At 45.3% G+C, this 20,954-nt stretch overlaps 1 protein-coding gene and 1 pseudogene across 1 annotated transcript in view; one reads left to right on the top strand and one right to left on the bottom strand.

Moving 5' to 3' along the window:
* Positions 1-20,954, top strand: part of ARFIP1 (ARF interacting protein 1) — a 125,616-nt gene that overhangs the window by 99,563 nt on the left and 5,099 nt on the right. The window contains 2 exon segments of the mRNA XM_085864158.1: positions 6,272-6,429; positions 18,995-19,168. Coding sequence (XP_085720284.1) covers positions 6,272-6,429; positions 18,995-19,168 — 332 coding nt within the window.
* On the bottom strand, positions 11,382-13,029 carry LOC147009043 (uncharacterized; annotated as a pseudogene).

A 20,954-nucleotide genomic window follows, 5' to 3' on the forward strand; every position in this document is an offset into this window, starting at 1 on the left:
TAAAAACCTGCTCCAGCATAAATCCCTTCACCGTGATTCGTTCCATGAGCGATGGTTGAACTAAAGTATTCGATCCCTGATGTCTTGTGGAAACGTTGGTAAATCCACAATGGTTTCTCCCATGTCACTGGTCCACTCAACGTCCGAGTGAATCCACAATGGTTTCTCCCGTGTCACCGGTCCACTCAACGTCCGAGTGAATCCACAATGGTTTCTCCCGTGTCACTGGTCCTCTCAAAGGCATTTTTTTCTGTTTGGTCCTCGATCCAAACATTAAGTGCTTTTACTATCCTTTCAATATGATGATCACGGGACTAGAATGAGGTTTTCACACTTTGCTTGTTGGACCCCTTGCATTTATATTTGACTTTTGTTTACCCGCAGTTGATTCATTGATCCAGTAATGGCGCCCACAGATGCCGCACTTTCACTTCTTTCCGATGTATCTAATAACTCTATTTCTTCGCGCAATGTCATAACCTTTCTCAGCCTTTTGGCAAAACTAATTTTGTCCGCTTTAGGTTTGCGTGCCATCATTAATTAACTGTTGTTTGTCTATGAGATCTTGTAGACCTATTATTACCGGATATCCGTATGTCATTTCCTCTTCGATGACGATTCATTATTAAATTTTGCTTCGTTCCCTTATTAGACCATGGGCCGAGCTCCCATTTTGTTTAGTTTCGTGACCCACCTCGTGTATCTACCTGTATTTATAATATGTTGTGTGAAAATATTATAGAAATCATATCTGAAACTCAAGCACAAAACTTGCACATTTTTTCAAATTATGGAAAAAACACCCAAAATTGTGACAATTTTCTTATAAACATCGTCCAATCACAGCTCTTTTGACATACAGCACCACGCGGTTCGTTTCAGGCAAGCTGTAAACTCACTAGCTGTCATGGCGGTGTACATGCCGTCTGATGCTTGTGCTGCCGAAGATTCTGAAGGCAGTTCTTCGGGGTTCTGTTTTATGCATGTCATAAACACCCACAGCAAAGTAATTCCTTTCAGTGAGAAAAGCATCAAGAAATTTCAGGAATGTGCTGCTAAGTGGATTGATGTGGAAGGAAGCCCCAAAAGTAAGGTCGCTGTCAAAGCGCTACAAGTACACCACAGCCAGCACAGGCTCGGTGTGGGGATTGCAGCTTCTGTAGCCGCCGATGCTGCACCCCGTGATGATCATGATGAATGTGACGGATCTGTAAGGTCGGATCTCCTTTTTACCGTAAACTAATTTTTGACAGAATGGTCAAAATCAATACCCAGTAATTACTATAATTTAGAATCTAACTGTCATGAATCCGACTGGATGTTCTGCCCTAAATTCCGCTATCACCTCGTATTAGTATCATCCTTTGAAGTTCAATCATAAACTGACCGTGACATGTGTCAATGATCCTCACTGAAATCTAGACTAGTATGGAGTATGGACGAACTTAAAATTCTAAACATGAATTGCAACACTACCATTGTTTCCATCTGCAGTTGCTATGTATTCTATTAAATCAACGATGTGGTGGCAAACCTGCTACGGCAGTGCAGCTACACTGGGTTTGTTTGCAGTCGCAGTGGAATGCCAACCTAAAAATGTTAATGCACAGTGGCTATACACCGATAATTATTATTGAACTTCAATGTAAAGTATACCGTGCCGCTGGCGTGATTTTGTAGTGAACCCACAACAAACACGAGCAAAGTTATGACTTGTACGCCAGCGGCATGGTAGTCCATGGCTCCACCAAGATAGTTTCTACAGTTTTTTAATGACATTTTTAGTCGTCCTTTGGAATATTTTTATTTTGGTGTAAATTTAAGGGAAAAACTAATCTCAGTATTAATCACCTCGCCACTGTAGTCTGTATGAAATTAATAATTTGATGTGATTCATACTATCAATCATTGTGTCATTAATTCTTGTGAAGATTCATGCATGTCCCCTCTCGATGTTCAATTCACAAACAAAAACAGAGATGAGCATGGTATATGCAAATTCCATGCACATTGCAAAGAAAAATGTTCACTAAATTGGACTTCCCAGAAATGTTTGTGACCTGTCCTGCCTTCGTGAACCAAGAATAGTGGCTACCTTTAATATATTGACCTATGGGGTTCTCTCCCTCTCCCTCTCCATATCGCTTTCCTTTGTTTTTGTGACCGAGTATGACCTCTCTTCGTGAAATTCTGAGAACAGTTGCTCTTGCTGAGGATCATGAATTAACATTTGCAGACCTGGATTGGATTCTTTTAAAATGGGTGTTCCATGATTTTTGGTCCTTTCATGTGCACATCTGTGTGCCTTCTTGAAATGGCATATGTAACTTTATGCCGGTGTAATTCAGTATGATTCTCCAAATAAATGTACTCATAAAAAAGATACATGTTAATTTTACACACTTTTGCAAAAAAAAGGTGTAAACAGCAGATTACCACTTTATCCTCTTCCTAGTAATCTACACTCTTGCTCATTTCCCATCCTAACTTAATAAAATATCATGATGAGTGTATATCATTGCTTGAATGTTATTTTTTCAATATATGGAAAGAAGGAACGACTCCTTTACAAATCCTTTACAAAAATGTCCATCTATTAAAAGCAACATTTATAGGTGCAAGCAACAGATAAAACTATGCAAAACACTTTGATACATGTTTGTGGAATACATATATATATATATATATATATATATATATATATATATATATATATATATATATATATATATATATATATATATATATATATATATATATATATAGAAATATATATATATATATATATATATATATATATATATATATATATTTATTTACCTGGTGTTGGCGCAGTGGTTAGGGCAGCGGCTTGGGATCCAAAAGGTCCTGAGTTCAAGCCCCGTTGGGCCACTGAATTAATACACCAGGGGGTTGACTCAGCCTGTCATCCTTCCGAGGTCGGCGAAATGAGTACCAGTATACTGGGCCGGTGTATACCCCGGTTAAAATAGGTGGACCATATCCCTGTGTCGTAAGAGGCGACCAGGGTTGCGTCAGGAAGGGCATCCGGCGTAAAACATGTGCCAAATCACTATGCGGATCATACGGATGATCTGCTGTGGCGACCCCGAACGGGAGCAGCCGAAAGAAGAAGAAGAAGATATACATATATATATATATATATATATATATATATATATATATATATATATATATATATATATATATAATTATTGATGGCAAAAAGGTTAGTTTTCAAGAAACTTTGATAATCAGTACATGTACATATATTAAGTAAATGGAAACATTTCATGTAATCCGCCTTGGTGCTGAAGATATAATGTGAAGAATTCCAACTCTCCAATTGTAAGCAATCGGCACACAATCTACTCACCTGTGGAAACTGGAATTGAAATGATCTTGCCACTGCTTAAAATTTATAACGGAGATATTACATACATATTGTTGCGGCCATAGGAACCGAGACACCAGCTTGTCACTCAGGGGGATTCATCCCCGGTTGTCCCCGGAAGAGCCGGACCTGGGGCCACCGCTCACAATGATGTGGTATGGTGGTTCGTTTTAGAACCACGAACGCCACCCAGTTAACCACGAGTTCCAGTGTCCACCGTCTAATTATTCCATTTAACTCGAGGTCACGTGGTTACCTGAGAGGGGAGCATGCCCTTGGCAAAGCACCAATGGGATATTGATTACATTTTAATTTGGGTGGCCGAGCGTTTTAACCGCTGGTGCGTGCCGACTATTTTTGGCCAAACCTGTGGTAATTACCTCCCAGTCTATCTAGGTTCGGATAATGCCAGACCAATGGAAGGAAAGGACAAACACGGACGGGTTGGAAGTCAAAAAATAATTTATTAATAATAAAATAAATAAATAAAAATAGCTTTTTTTCCTGAGGTAAATAAATGAATAAATTCCAAAGCAATCGAAATGAATAATTACTCGAGCAAAATAAATCAAAATGACAGGAAAGAGACAGAGAGCAGATGCTTATCGGGGGGGGGGGGTTGACTTACTTACAACTATACACGGACAAGGGTACCCAGCAGATCATTCGGGGGGCGGGTGGGGGGGGGTGGAAAGTCATCTCGTTCACCAGAGAGTAGTCGTCCGTGAAGTGAAAACGTCCTGAAATGTGTGCGTGCGTGTCCCGTCCGTCACCAGCACCCAGCCTTGCCGTGCACCTACTTGCCAACAGCCTTGGACTCCAGTCAACGTCTGGGGATGGGGGGGGAGGGCACTGAGATCGTCTGTCGTGGGTTTTACACCATGGTGCTGCGACACGGGCAGCTCCTCACACTTCATGAAACTGGTGACGTCCAGTGACCCATACGGTCCATTGGTGACTGACCCGCGCCTCATTTGTTGGCGGCGCTGCTCACACCCACACGTACACCACTCGTTTGCGCGCTCGCACGCTCTCTCGCTTGCGCGCTTCCTTTCTGTCTTGCTTCTTCCCTCGTGCGCTTCAACTCTCGCTTTCTTTTTCGCTTCCTCTCTGGCTTTCTTTCTCTCGCACTTCCACGCTTCTTGTTTGCTCGCGCTTGCTCGCTTGCTTTCTTTCTCTTTTTTTTTTTAACGGGCTTACACACTCGCTTTTTCCCTTGCGCGCTTGCACCCGCTTCATGCGTGCTTCCTCTCTTGCTTACTTCTCTCTCAGAATGGACCTCCAATTCTTTTTATATCTGCGACCCGTCTTGGCGGGTGCAGAGTCCCGCAAAGCTCACCCCGCCCCACTTGCGCACCGTAACCATGACAACCCAGGCTCTTGAAAAAAAGGTGGGCCTTGCGCTCGCGAAAGAATCATGTGCATAAACGTTGCTGAGGAAAAATATGGCGGGGTCAGCACTCGCGAAAGAAATGTGTGTAAACGTGTCTGTCGTAAAGAAAAAAGAAGCTTCCCTTAAGAGAGGGGATCTATCCTTTACCCTTCTCAACGCATCACATTTAAGATCCCATTAGATGTGGGGATGGGGCTAATCTGAACATGCATTTAAGGAAATAACTGTCTGAGGACCTGGATGTGTGGATGCATTCACTAGACCGGATTCTGAAATCCGTAACGCTATTAATGAAAAAAAAAGTGTTGTATAAATAATTTCAGCTTTGGTGTGTGATAGATTTATGTATCAATGATTGAACGAAGAATGACTGATTATTAGTTTGCTGATGGATGATATTACGAAACACTGTGTTTGATTTTGGAATGCCAGTCCAGTGCATGTCTTCCTGACTTGTATGTTCAGCTTTTGTGCCGAGGAATGAGGTCTGTAGATCACCAATTAGTAGCATTACTATTTACAGTGTGTGTGTGTGTGTGTGTGTGTGTGTGTGTGTGTGTGTGTGTGTGTGTGTGTGTGTGTGTGTGTGTGTGTGTGTGTGTGTGTGTGTGTGTGTGTGTGTGTGTGTGTGTGTGTGTGTGTGTGTGTGAGAGATCCATATCACCCACATTCATGTAATCTCCCGATGAATACATAGACATCAGAATTCCCATCGAGTAATCCACAGCTATCTCAGAATGGACACAAGATGGTGCTATAGGTTTTGCTAATTAGCATAACTAATTAATGTGCAACTTTTTGCACTGACGAGTTTGAATTTTTTTATTGAAATTATGCAAAATTTCAGGTTAGATACACGAGGTGGGTCATGAAAGTCAAAAATTAGACACATCTTGGATGCTCAGCCCACGGCTTATATGCTGGTATGATTACTGCAATTAACGGAGCAGGAGAAACAACAAAAGGCTTGTAATGGGAGGTAATCGGACATGTGGACACAGTTTGGGTGCTATTATTAACTGTTGTGTGTCTCCTCGACCTTGTAGACCTATTATTACAGGATCTCCGTATGCAATTTCCTGTTTGACGATGATTCATTATTAAATTTAGTTTTGTTTCCGTATGCTGGTATGATTACTACAATTAACGGTGCGCATGAAACAAGAAAAGGCTCGTAAACATAGATAATCATACAAGTGGACGCAAACAATGATTCGGCTCAACTCAAAAACTGCGATTGGCTGAAATTAAATACCGCGACGATGGAATCGGAACACAATAGGTTGGTCGTGATATTGGAACCTGTGATATTGGCGGGTTTACTGCATGCCCTTGGAAGAGTTCCAGTTGTGTATATTTTTGGATTTTTTTTTTGGGGGGGGGGTGGTTTGGAAGAAATTCTGGATCACCATCCATGATATCCTGAGATAAGGTAACGTGGTAGATTCCCATTCCATCCAGTCTGATGATCCTTGTTCCTGCAGGAAGAGTTTGGATACAACGCTGAGACACAACGCCTGCTATGCAAAAATGGTGAGACCCTGCTGAGTGCTATCAACTTTTTTGTGAGCAGTGTGAACACACTTGTGAACAAGACCATGGAAGACACTTTACTGACCATCAAGCAATACGAGAGTGCCAGGTAAGATGAAGTGTTGCCACACCGTGCCGATCGGTCACCTCTTGTCAGTGGAAATTATCAACTCGGGAGCGTTGGTCACGTGGTTAAATGGAATGTATTGTCTTTTGCTAACACGAGTCTGAAAATGGCTTCGATGTGAACAGGCTTGTGACTTTTACTCTTGTATGTATTTTTATTTTGTATTTCTCAACTTGGGTTCATGGAGTAGCTTGTACTTGCATCACCTATCAGATAAGGACATGAGGAGACACCATTATACTTTTCCATGAACTGCGAGGGCATTGGTAGACAGTGGACGAATCAACACATCAAATGAGATTTGAACACAAGAGTGATGCCTTAAGAGCTATGTGCTCAGATGGGAATGCCAAACAGGCAAATTGTTCCTGTATCCATCTGTTGGTTTGTTCATGTCCGGTGGCATCGTTGTTTGCATTGAAAAGAATGAATGCATTCGTCACGTGATGATTTAGTTTGGAGTTCATTGCTCTTGCTCAGTTTTTCAAGCTATCATGGATGTTTTAAACTGCAATCGAGCCGTGTAATGGACTTGGATGCCAATACATTTGAGAATTCACAAAGCATATTACCTTTGTAAAGGAGTGCATTATGTAATCGTTTTCAACAGAGCGATCCAAATCGGTCAGAAGGAACACAAGGTAGGAGCCTCACACTGTTAGAGTTATGGTTAGGGTGACTCAAAGTAGGAGCCTCACATGTTCTTGAGACGAAAGCAGGCACGAGACATTCCGCATGTCTGCAAATTTCAGTGTTTTCTGAATTTCTCAGTCAAACAACATTTCAAAATTGGACTCCAAAACCAGTTGCCAACTGAGCATCCTCTGTCGTACAAAGTCCCTCCTTGGCACACCTGAACTCTTATACACCTACAAGTGTTTCATCCGCAGCTTGGTGGAGTACTGCTCTCCCCTCGAGGGTGGAAACCACTGCCTCACATCTTGGTCAGCTTTACGCTGCAGAAATCAAGGCCTTCAAGATTTTGGGATCTCCTGCAATGGAGCTGAGTTGATTGGCCTATCACTTCACAATCATAGACAAGTCTGTAATCTATCTGTCTTAAACTATCTCCTTTCTGGTCTTGCACCCTCTGCTGCTTCCATGCTTCCCCCCCCCAAGGTTTTTGCAGGGCACATGGTCCACCATCTTTTCTTCCCTAGTTGAGGTCACATTTTGTTGTGTTCCAGCTTGAATTTAAAGTGGATTAAATCAATTTTTTTTTCACCGATCTACGCAAAATACCCCAAAGTGACAGTGGAAATATCTTCTTCGAAATATTTACAAATTAATTAAAGATCTGAACTCTCAAACCTGTCGCCCTCCTCCAAATCCTGATGGTGTCCAGTTAGGTCTGTTTCTCGTGTATGTTTCCCCTCCCTTACCTCAAATGGCCACACAGCTGACACTGCACGTTAAAAGGCTGAATGCCTAAACTCCGTGGTTGCTTCTAAATGTTGTGTCCGAAACCCATCACTTTCTGTACCCACCTTACCCAGCCGCACCCAGCTATCCCTGGACTTTGTGTCCTTTTCTCCTGACAAGGTGAAGAGTTTGCTGTGAAACCTCGACTCACATTCTGCAACTGGTCCAGACGGCATCAGCCCACGTGTCCTAAAAACCTGCTCCTCTGCTCTTGCTCACCCTATCTGTTCTATGTTCTATTCACCCTCTCATTTGCTCAAGGTCATCTGCCATCTGCTTGGAAATCAGCAAACATTACCACTCTGCATAAAAAGGTGTAAAAACAGATCCCTGCAACTACAGGCCAATCAGCCTTCTCCCAATCATCAGCAAGGTTATGGAATCCATCATCGCTTCAGACATTAAATCTTTCCTCTTCTCCAATGGCCTGATTTCCGATTATCAATTTGGATTCAGACCAGGTCACTCCACCCTGGATATGCTGCTTCTGCTCTCCCAACAATGGATGGAGATCTTCAATGCCAGACATGACATCAGAGCCATCTCTCGAGACGTATCGCGTGCTTTGAATACGGTCTAGCACCCTGCCCTGCTCACCAAACTCTCTTCCTCTGGTATCCAAGGCCATCTCCACTCATGTCTCGTTGACTTCCTCTCCTGTCGCAGCCAACGTGTGCCCCTAAATGGAGTTTTCTCATCCCCTCTTCCTGCCCAGGCTGGAGTTCCTCAAGGCAGCGTTCTGGGCCCTGTTCTTTTTCTGGTTTTCATCAATGATCTCTCTAACTCTCTTTAAAATCCTCCATCTCTTTACTGATGACTCCACCCTCTGTCGTACCATCTGTCATCCCTTAGATCGGCAAGTAGCAGCTTCTTCACTCTCTGCAGATGTGGGTAAAATAACAAGCTGGTCCAACACATGGAACATGTCTTTCAATCCTGACAAATCTCACACTCTCACTATGTCTCCCCGAATGGACCATTTGGACCCCCCCCCCCCCAATCTACTTTTTCAACAATCCTCTGGAAGAAGTCCTTTCATTCAAGCTTATGGGTCTCACTGTTTGCTGTGATCTTTCCTGGGAAAGCCACATTTCCAAACTGGCCTCCAAAGCCAGTCGCCGACTGGGCATACTCCATCATGCAGAGTCCTTCCTTGGAACACCTGAGCTCTTGAGCACATACAAAGTTTTCATCCGCATCCTAATGGAGGAATGCTCTCCCCTCTGGGTCTGTGCTCCCGCCTCTCACCTTTCCCGGCTTCACACTGGAAACCAAGGCATTTAGGATCATTGGTATCTCCAGCGGTGAGGTTGAATCTTTGGGTCTCTCATCGCAGGCAAGTCTGTGGTCTCTGTCTTCCACCGTCTCCTCTCTGGCCTCGCCCCCCTCCCCACCCTCGCTCTGTCTGCGATCTTTCCCCTCATATTTCTGAAGGGCTCTGAAGGTCTGCCAGCAACCCCCTTCCAGTAAAACTACTAAAATCAAGAATCACTGCTCACCTTCACTCTTTCATTCCTCTTTTTCAGAGATGAAGTATATTTACAAGCTGTTGTGAAGCAACATCAAGACCATAAATAAATATCTTAAATTTTGTGGGGATTATGTTCCTGGAAAATGCTGAGATATTCAAAACCGCGATGGGGGTTCGGTTCCTGGGCTTCGAGAAAATACCGAGTTCAGTGGGTGGCAGCCAAAAACATACACATCACAACTGAAATAAACATGTAAAATGAATCTAAATCTCCTTTACCATGAAGTCTCCTGCTGGGTTGAAGCATATCAAGTATTCGGATGTGATTAAACTTGCCCCCTTCCCCCATAATCACTAAAATAATCACTTTTGTCTATAGCTCTACACTTCAGAGCCATTCCATTATTAACGGTGCACGAAAGGCTTGTATGTCTGGTGTTGGCTTAATGGTTAGGGTGGTGGGCTTGGGATACTCGGATCCTGAGTTCAAATCCCCCTCAGCTGTTGAATTAGTTCCAGTTGGGGTTGACTCTGCCTGTCATCCTTCCGAGGTTGGCAAAATGAGTCCCTGCTATCCTGTATCCTGTCGTGTCCTGGTATCCTGTGTCGGAGTGGTGACCTGTTCAGGATTCTGCCCAATAGCGAAGGAGACTGCTTAGGCAGCACCAACGCTCTGCACAGAGTATGGTCCCGATGGATGGATGGAAAGGCTCGTGGTGGGAGATAACCATCTCAGCTGTTCAAAACCCGCATTTGGTCCAAATTAAGCCCCGCAATAACTAAATTGGTCCATAGAGGTTACCGCAATTGGTCAAAACTCGCGATATTCAAACGCGTGATATTTAAGTGTTTACTGCACTAGAAACGCCATTCCCAACAAAAGTGACCAGGGGGGCAGGGAGAGTGGGGTCATGTGTATGTGCATGTCCACCATTATCATGCGGATGGCCATGGGTTAACAGTCTTCTCATTCATTAATGGCCACAATTATTCCCATGTTGCCAAGTTGGCTGTGGGTGGGGGAGAGCTTGGCTTAGGTCTTTCACAAACCAGCTGGCCAGGCCTCACGTTCCACTCAGGTTAAAGCAGGAATTTGGAATTTCTTCAGGGTGCCAGCGATAGCTCGCCGACTCTTTGTGAAAGCAGGTGTTTAATGTTCACCAACTTGTGCCAGCAGACAGGACGCCCAGTTTAACGTCCATTAGAGGGACGGCACATATTGATGAATCATCTGCCTGTGAAACCGTTTATAGGATGACGGGATGGATTTGGATGACATGATATAGCTGGGTCAAAATGAGAACCCAGGTTGGACAGCTTGGAGGTGAGTGTACTAGTTTGGTCAAGAACCTCAATTCCGTTACCATTCTCTGGCTAGTAAGGTTTGACGATTGATTTGACTTCTATTGACCTTTTATAAAACATTTAGCCCCCATGCCCCTCCCAAAAATCCCGGCAATTTTTGCCAGAGGCCCAAATCCAAGATGGCTGGCGGCGCCATCTTGAAAAATTAAATTTTGAGCCAGAGCAACTAGAATCATGTACAAAGACACTTGTTCGGGTAAGTCGACCACGAGGATTCTGAATCTGACATGAGTGTGACGTTAAGACATCATTTTGACCCAGAAATTCAAGATGGCCACCATCCGGTAGAGCGAAAACGTAACTTTTGTGCTTAAAGCCACTACCTCCAGAAGGATCTCTTGCAGTAAAGTAAACTGATTAATAATAGATATATAATTAATGAATGCAGGACAAGTAAACTCATTACACTTCAAAATAAGCTCTTTTTAATAGCTGTAACTTGAACAGTTTGCAAATGAAACTACCTCAAACATGTCAATACAAAATCATTTTACCCTGAAAATGGTACTTTTTGGCCATTTCCTGGAGACAAATGACACCACAAAACAAATGAAACGCATTTTTGAAAAAACATTGAAAAAAACATATTTAGAAGTCACCAATTATGCTTTTGTGTCATACTTCACATTGTTATGACAATGAAACTGATGAATCAATACGACCTTGAGAGATATGATCAGTCCGAATCAGAGCATTCTGCCTCACGAGATTCTGAATCGTCACATTCCAATGAATCCCCCCTCCTCCTCTGTACATCATAATCTCCCTCCTCATCCCTCTCCTTGCTTTCATCTTCCTCGCTCTCTTCAGCTGACCCTGGTGTGGGTAGATGCGTCGAGAGAGCAGGTCGCGTGTGGCGGACAGGGCGACAGCGACCACCCACCAGCTCCCAGCCATGTCCTGGTGGTGAGGGGTGGTGCTTCTTGGAGGGGTGGCACACAAGATACGCCAAGCAGTTTGCATGGATGCAGTGCTGGCGTAGGCTATCTGCATCTGGAGGGAGACGGAGGAATGATTTGCTCTTCAGTGTCTTCCACTTCGCTGCACGGGCCTCAGCCATGGTGCTACTCTTTTTGTCGCCATAGATGACATGTTGTGTGAACTGGAAGAGTTCCTCTAGCACCTCGTCCTCAAGGTCAACGCTATCTCCGCACCGCGAGAGCTGCCGTCGGGCCACAGGGCTCTTCGCCACCCGGTCATACACCGACTTCTTACCTTTGCCGTAGAAGTTTGAGTTGGCATCACAGCCTGTCATACAGTGCAGCTGCACAATACAGTCTGCCATCTCGTCAGTCACCACGCCACGGAATAAGACAGTCTCCTGCTTCCTCTTGCTACAGAGCATTCCAAGCAGCTGCCGCGACATAGGCATCGGTATCAACTGTGTCAATGACAACAGGGCCAGTGTAGCCTGACTTGCACAGAACTGCATAAGCAGAAAAGAGGACAGTGTCAGCCTCAGACTGGTTGAAGCTGAAGTTCTCCATTGGTTGCTGGGTTGATAAGTTGGTGCAGTGGGAGCCAACAGAGTGGACAATCTCTGCATCAACACTCTCTGCAAGGTCTGTCAGGTCGTCACATATCACTTTTTGCAGCCGCCTCTTGTTGCTGCTGCTACACAGCAGCGTTTTGAACACTTGGGCAGAAGGGAAGAGGTCGCTCAATTTCATGTAGGCGTTGTGGCTACGTGCCTTACCCTGTACCCACAGGTCTCGCTCGTTATCTTTAGTTGAATATGGTGCGTCGTACGAGTCGTTCACACAGATGATACATTCAGCATCACCATGGCGGGCAAGGATGATGGATGACACCTTGTGGACGTAGTCCGACCACTTGTATGGGGTGCCATATTGCATCTGTCGATCTTCTGGTGATGGAGTTGCCATTCTTCAGATCATGCCCATGTCAATGAGAGTGGTGTAGGGTTCCTGCAGATCTACAGATTGCAGAGAGAGAGAGACTGGATGAGCTTGTTCTTCTGCGTCTTCCTGTATCTGTCGTTGGAGTTGAATAGGGCCATACACTCCTCGACAACACGATGTTCCAGCAACTCGGTAAGGTCCACAAGTTGACAGACCTCAACCAGTTTGATCACTGCCTTGAGAGCGCTCTGCTCCATTTCAGCAGCTCTCGCTTTGAGTTTCTACCCGGGCTTCTCCATGTCTGGCATCTTGGCAAACGTCAAGCGTTTGCTCAGAGGGACGGGTGCATGGAGGGAGGTATTCTTACTGAACACCCGCTCTCACAAGAAGCTGGTCAACTTTTCCTCCCCGCAGCACGACTGAGTTGAAGTCCGTGATGAGCTCATCAGAGGCAAGGCAGAGGCAGGCGTGGCTGACTAGGGTGCGGAGGGTGGGTGAGAATGGGTCGAACGGAAAGGAGTCAAACTCATGCATGCATGTGACCAGGTCCTGCGTGCACTGCTCATCTTTTCGCATCCGTTTTGGACCGCATTCCATGTGCCTGCTCTTGGCTTTTTTGTCCGGTTGGCCAGGGCGTTATGAGTCGCCCGGATCCGGGCCACAGCTGCTTCTCCAGCAGCTGCTTCACAGTGCACCAGCAGCTGCTTCTCATTCTGGAGGATGGAGAGACAGCTCGACTTCATTTTGCTGCCCTTGTTCATGGTGCATTCGATCCACATATCCCAGGCCATGTTGGAGTAGGAGTTGCCTGTGATGGACTGAGCAAAGTCAGTACGAAGGATGGTGACCTGTTCAGTAGGGAGAGCTGTCAGCATCGCCCATAAGTTAGATAGCCACCTCCTGTACCGATTGTTGTCGTACGCTACCATCCCTGGCAGCATGGTGCGCAGAGAGGTAACTTACTCGTCCCAGTTACAGATATGGACTGCGTGCACATTCTGTATGAACGCGTCCGTCATGGACAGGAAGTCCCTCCAGTAGTCTGCCATGTCACTGACCTCCACACGGGTGAATAAATTGGTGATGAGGCTGTCGAGGTCAGCATCTTCCTCCAGTGCCGCATGAGCAGCAGCGCAGGATTCTTGGGAAAGACTCGTATCTCTCAGAATCTCAAGGTTCTTCCTCGTGTCATCAGCCAGGTGGGGTGTGAGCCTTTCGTGCACCAGCTGACTCATGAGCTCCTCAAAAATGAGCCTCAAGCAACGCAGCCCCCTCTTGTAATACTTGCCTTTCAGCGCACGATCAATGGAGACCTCAGCAATAACTCCTCCCGCCACGAGTACATCTCCTAGCTCATTCCCCTTGTAGCGTTTGTAGATAGCGCTCATAATCACACACTATGGAAGGGACCTAGAAAGGGCACAATGTCACGGTATTTGTTTGGGTTCTCAGCCTTGTGCAGGGTGATGAGGATGTACACGGGTTGATCTCCCACAAAGAAGGCGAAGGGCATGCACTTCGTGGTTATGATGGTAGACAGCTTGTCCATGATGTCATTCACAACTGACTTGTTGGGCGGTTGATTGTAAGAAGTATGAAAATAAGTCTTGCTCTTTCCCTGCTCCGCATTCAAGCCAACATGATACCCGTTGTTAGAAGTGATAGTCTGCTTCGTTGCATCAGGGTGGTCACCATTCACTTCCGCACGAGCAAGGGCATGAATAATGCTCCGCTTGCGCTGATGCTCTGTACTTGACGAGAACGTCGTGGGCTTAGGGCAGATGGGAGGCTCCCTGTGTTTGATGGTCCTCTTGGCATTACAACCTGCATCTTAGACACCTCAGTAAGTGCCTGTGACAGTCTTGGTGTCTTTGATGCGCACTTGCTCATCCTGGATGTTTGCCTCGTGCTCCGGTACAAGACGTTCTACACACTGCAGAAACATCCAGTTACAGTGTTGTGCAGAACCCCCCCCCCTCCCCCGTCAAGATGTTGTTGGTAAAGTCGTCATTGTCAATGATACTGATGCTTGGTTCTCCCTCAGTGATCTCGTCAGGACAGATTGAGCACTGCTCAAGGTCATGCATGGCCCAGAGGTCACATAGGAGAAGCACATTCTGGTAGTTGATCCCCATGCCCAGCTTGTATTACGAGTCAACAAGCTCCTTGTTGCGAGTTATCCTGTGAAGGGTGACGGTGGCATTTATGGCGGTAGTGGTGGGTTGCTTTGTGATGTGCTGTGTGATGAGGGAGGCAAGAGAGAATGTGCTGGGAGACAGATCTACCCCCTTCTTCCCCTGCAAATCAGATAGCAGCTGGACCAGGAGAGGCAAGAGCTCTTCCTCTTCTTCTAGCTCCTCGACTCTCGGTGGCCACGGGTTGAGATTGATTGACTTGACGTCATCCTTTAACCGCTCAGCCACGTTGCACACCAGTTGCTCACTGCTGACACCGATGGTGGAGAGTGCTGCTTCGACATATGAACCACCCCCAGACGTGTCATAGACTAGGTCGCTCTGGTTCCTCCGAGGGTGGGAGAGGAAGCCGATCTTGCCCTCAAACTCCTGGATCAGGATATCTTTGATAAAGAATGACTTGACGCCAGATGTTGGGAAGCCATACCGAGATATGATGGAGCTGTAGTCTTTGAGGAGGCTCTGCAGTGACCTCAGCTCATGTTCATCAAAGATAACTGTTCTGATGTGGTCAAAGAAGATAGTCTGAGCCTCACAGAGATTGACGTTGTACATGCGTGGGAGTTTGTCATCTTCACTCATTTTCTGGTAACTACGCACATATTTCAACCAGCATTTGTTGTGATATCTGATCTCAATCGTGTAGAGGTCATCAGATGCATAATTGATCACACAGTTGATTGTCTCTCATTTTCTGATCTTCGAGGGCCACCGTGTGGCTCTTGAAAGCTGCCAATGCATGATCGTACAATATCAGGGACATCTTTGATTCAGGGTGCTTGGCTGACTCCGGTTTACAGCACCACACACATTTTGTTTTTTCATGCATCAGCCCTTCTACACTCGATCGCAGCCGCTTGGCAGGTGGAGCGGCAGCTGAGGGGAAAGCCTCAGACATGGACGAAGACTGAGATTGGCATTCCTCGACCTATCATTTTTTATGTCTTGTGTTGGCCTGTTCCAATTTCTTGGCATTCCATATGGTCAACTTACATGATTTATGGACACATTGTACGCCGGGACCATTATCCCAATTGACCGTTGCATAGACGTCTCCGAACTTGTCAAGACCACTCCATAACAGGGCCTTTTTCTTGAGATTTTCCCAATTCTCAACAGAGACAATGGCATCTGTGGCTTCATTGCAAAGCCCGCCACACTGGAGGACACGGAACGATGGACATTGTCTTGACAGCTATCTACTCAATACTGTGCTTCTCAGTGCCGTCTCGTACACTCGTACATTCACTGGAAAGAAAGAAATAAGTATATGAAGAATATGTGTGCGATATGAAATTACACACACAAACAAAAAAAATACAAAAAAATAACAATTCACTGAGCAGCATCTCAATTCTGTGACCATTATAGATTTAGCAGAAATAATGTGTTAATTCATGATCCAAGGTGCTCCCGTTCAAAAGTTACGTTTTTGCTCTACCGGATGGTGGCCATCTTGGATTTCTGGGTCAAAATGATGTCGTAATGTCAAACTAATGTCACATTCGGAATCCTCATGGTCGACTTACCCGAAAAAGTGTCTTTGTACATGATTCTAGGTGCTCTGGTTCAAAACTTAATTTTTCAAGATGGCGCCGCCAGCCATCTTGGATTTGGGCCTCTGGCAAAAATGCCGGGATTTTTGGGAGGGACATGGGGGCTAAATTTTTTTATAAACGGTCAATAGAAGTCAAATCAATCGTCAAACCTTATATTACTAGCCAGAGAATGGTCACGGAATTGAGGTTCTTGACCTAACTATGCATTACAAATGTGGTTATATGTTCAATAAACGTCACAAATTGGCCATAAGGGTGTCGGGGGCAATATTGTTATGAATCTGGCAGCCATTTGCACACAACAGCCAGAGTCCCCACAGTTCAGTTATTTCGATAAGTATGTGTTTATAGTTAGGATCCCGTCCCTATGTTTAATGGGTGATTAAGTGTATGTGCGCTGCGAGTTATTTTTTAGTTAGAATTTATATCCAACAACAACAACATCATCCTTCGCTCCTGCCACCATCGGTCTTCCTCACGCGCATGCGACGCCATTACGCACATGGTCTGGCTACAGACATAGGCGGAGCTTCCATCACTCCAGATCAATACCCCGCTTGGAAAGGCAAGGGCGTGTCCCTTGCCTAATGAGGAATGAGATAATCTCAGACGGCGATTTTCTCACGACAGCACCGAACCAACGAGGAATGATATTACCTCAGACGGCGATTTCCCACGAATCCCGACCAATCCGGAGGCGAGTTACCTCAGAGGGGATTCCCTCGACCCGCCTGGGGAAGGGATAAGAAAGGTGGCGCGCTGCCGTCAGTAGTCATCGTCGTATGCGCTCTTTGGTCTTTGGTCGTCGTCTGCGGTCTTGGTCTGGTCTGAGGTCTTTTGGCGGTCTGCAGTCTTTTTCTGGTTCCTCGTGGTGGTGGTGGTGGCCGTGGCGGAGGTGTTCCGTGGTGCTCGTATCGTCGTTCGTGGCAGCCAGGATCGGGGACTCGTTGGATTCTGTGTCGTGGGTTTGAGTCCCACCGTGGTGGGTTGGAGTCTGTGAAACCACACGAGGCGGCCAGGTACCCGGCCAGACTCTGTCCCCCCCCAGCTGAACTATCCTCCTCGGCTGGAGGACCGAATAAAGACCCGTTGGGGTCCATTTCGTGTGTGTGCGTGTGTGCATGCCCAGTCTGTAAGTAGAACTGTTTAAGTGATTCCATTGTACATTTTCCTGCATATTCATGATTAAGTCTGCTCTGTGTCTCCCTTCCCGATTATTGTAAATAAACCCCCCTGTTAAATGTTCCAGCTCGTTGCCTGTTGTTTCTTTCATTGGCCCAGTATGGTTCAGGCTTGAGAAGTAGGGAGGCCGATTGGGCCGTAAATTGTTCATTTGATCCGGCAGGCTTTGGTAATCCCCGCTCGGTTACGCCCGATCCGAGTCGGTAATAGTGACTCGGTTCGGACAAAGTCGGCCGAGGGTGTGGCTTCCCCGGTAGTTAGACGGCGTGGGTACTTAGGTAAATTGGAATTATACAATTAACCCTTCCCTACGCCGTCAAAATATTGGCGTCCACGGTCCACTAAGGGACCCGTGACCTTCGGAGTTATCCGAAGATTACGACCTTCAATTCCGGTGTTCGGTGGGAGACAGCCCAACGGCTCCATCTAGCGGTTGTCCTCGCCACCAAACCCGGCACCACAACAATATCACACGTTACACTTGAAGCTGTGGCTGGGAGAAATATGAGGCTCCAAGATACAAGTTGTAAATAATCCATGTACAGTCCACAAAATGTTATGGTTGGAAAAATTGGACAGGCAATGAGATACAGGGTGTTCCAAAAAGACCTGGGAAACTTTAGTTGTTGATACATTTAGTACCAGAAATGAGACAACGATACCCTTTGGTTTATATGATACAGAAACGCATAAAGTTTTCTTCATTTTCAGGCCTGGTGGGTTAATCCAAAAGAAAATGGTTAAAAAAAAAGAACTGTGTCGAATGGTTTAGAGACAAGATCTGACACGCAACTTCAGTGTAATTTCCGTACAAGGTATGGAAGGAACCCGCCATCGTGGACCAGTATCAGAGAGTGGTACAAGAAGTTTCAGGGGATTGGAAGTTCTCAGTAACAGAAATGTACTGGTTGACCAAGCACAAGTACAGCAGACGTTGAACGAGTGTGTGAATCATTTCAACAAAGTCCCAGAAAATCAATCCGACACATCCAGAGAACTGGGACTACCAACCATCACTGTACACAGGATTTTGTATAAATGACTGAAGCTATATCCCGATAAGATGCAGATTCTGCAGGAACTCAAACCAAATGACCCACCCACACACAAGGCGTTTGCCTTGGAGATGCTCAGTCACATGGGGGATGATGAAGTTGATTCGTTTGTGATTTTAATAAAGTTGTTGATGTTGTGTTATGCCTTATTTTGTGATGCCTTTATTGCATCTCGACTTATTTTTATTCTTTGCCATATTGTTTTTGTAATTGTTTACGTGTGCACATGTATGTATGTGCCATGGTTTTCGAAGATTTTCTTTGCCCTTGCAATCATGGAAAAAAGATGTACTTCCATCATTATCTTTACACACTGTCCACATCTTCTTGTATCTGTTTTGATTTCCCACTTATATGGTTCTGTGAGAATTGGTTGTGGTCCACCTTTCTCATAACTGCTCATGCTGCTGTCCTCATCCCTGGCCCTTTGCCACAGGATAGAGTATGATGCTTACCGGACAGACTTGGAGGAAATGAGCCTTGCTCAGCGGGATGCAGCAATGATGGTGAAGATTGAAACTGCTCAGCAGAACTTCCAAGTGCATAAGGAAAAGTATGAACAGCTCCGTGCAAACGTCTCTATCAAGCTTAAGTTCCTGGAGGAGAACAAGGTGAGTTTAGCGAATTTGGCAATGTTTACAAAATATAAATCTATACATAGTCGAGGCTTGTGCAAGAGCTAGTATTGGTACACTGAACGGATCAGGACATAACAGGACAAAAGGAACAGCAGAGAGAAAGAGAAGGGGGTAACACCAACAGCAGAGTTGAAGGCCAAGATAGAGGCAGACTTGGATAAACAATGGATGTGAGGAGGAATGAGGGTCAGGAGAGGATGCATGGGATGAACCAGATGGATGCAGAATGAAATTCTCAGGTGGGAAAACTGGAAATTTAGAAGAAGGAGGGATTGGGGTTGGGGGTTAACGTGTATAAAATAATATGGTTTTGGATTGGGCATGATCTGAGATGGTGGTGAACAGTTGTCTTGAAGACCTGGAGGGAAGAATGAGAGTGAAGAGAATGTGGAAATTGGTTCCACTGCCAGGAGAAAAGAGACATGAATGAGTGGAAGTGAGTAGGGATCCTGGATTTAGGTAGTTTCACCAGAAGGGGGTTGATGGTGAACCATGTGCCCTGCAGAAATCTGGGGGGAGGGGGGGGACAAAGCAGAGAGGGAGCAGAGCGTGCTTGACACCAGAAAGAGGCTGCAGAAGACAGAGAGACCACAAACCTCTCTGCGATGGTGAAGTTGTAGGCCCATACACTCAGCTCCATCATGAGAGATTACAATAATCTTGAAGGCCTTGGTTTTCACAGTGTCAAGCTGAGCAGGGTGTGAGGCAGGGAGCCAGCCCAGAGGGGAGAGCAGCACTCCATCAAGCTGTGGATGAAAGCCTTGCAGGTGGATAGGAGTTCGGGTGTGCCAGAGAAGGGCTTTGTACGATGGAGGATGCCCAGTCGGTGGCTGGCATTGGAGGCCAACTTTGAAATTTGATTTGCCCAAAAAAGATCATGGTTGTGTTGTGAGACCCAGGAGTTTGAATGACTGAACTTCCTTTGGAGGATTGTTAAGAAAGTTGTTTTGGTTTGAATAGCAGGTTTTAGTTTGTTTCTTTATTTATTCCTTAAACTCTGATCCAAAAAGCAACAGTTGATTAAAATTCATTCGTGATTACGACAAAAACAAGAAAGGGCAATCGCAGATTACAGACCTTTGCCAGGACTTGGTTTGTGTGGTGTATTTTGTGTGGCAAATAAGTGGATGGATGCGCTGAATGAAAGACTGTTAATTGCAAATGAAAACTCTATGGGTCCACAAACTACGACCCGCGTGCCGGCCACATGAAGCCCGCCGACACATTTTGACCATCCCTCTGAATCCAGCAGACACAATCATTGGAAACGACGCTGAACACCCGTAGCTGTCAAATAGGAACAAGCAATACTGAGTTAACTCACCAATTAACTTCAACCCAAATATCCTCATGAACTTTTAATTAACTCACCAATTAAACATCAACCCAAACATCCTCATCAACTTTTAATTGTTAACTCATCAATTAACTGCAACCTAAATATCCTCATCAACTTTGAATTAACTCACCAATTAACTTCAACCCAAACATCCTCATCAACTTTTAATTAACTCACAAATTAGCATCGACCCTTACATCCTCATCAACTTTTAATTGTGAACTCACCAATGAACATCAACCCAAACATCCTCATCAGCTTTTAATTGTTAACTCAACATCAATTTTTTTTCTGTACCTCGTCAGCTGTACTTCGTTACTCATTAACATCAACCCAAACATCCTCATTAAAATCCCCTTCAGGTTTATAAGATGCAGTATGAAAGTGTGCGGTGTATGCATTGTCTCATTGTTCATGGC

This window comes from Eptatretus burgeri, chromosome 18, assembly GCF_056783735.1.
Source record: "Eptatretus burgeri isolate ZD-2024b chromosome 18, Ebu_testis_v1, whole genome shotgun sequence".
Classification (NCBI taxonomy): Eukaryota; Metazoa; Chordata; class Myxini; order Myxiniformes; family Myxinidae; genus Eptatretus; species Eptatretus burgeri.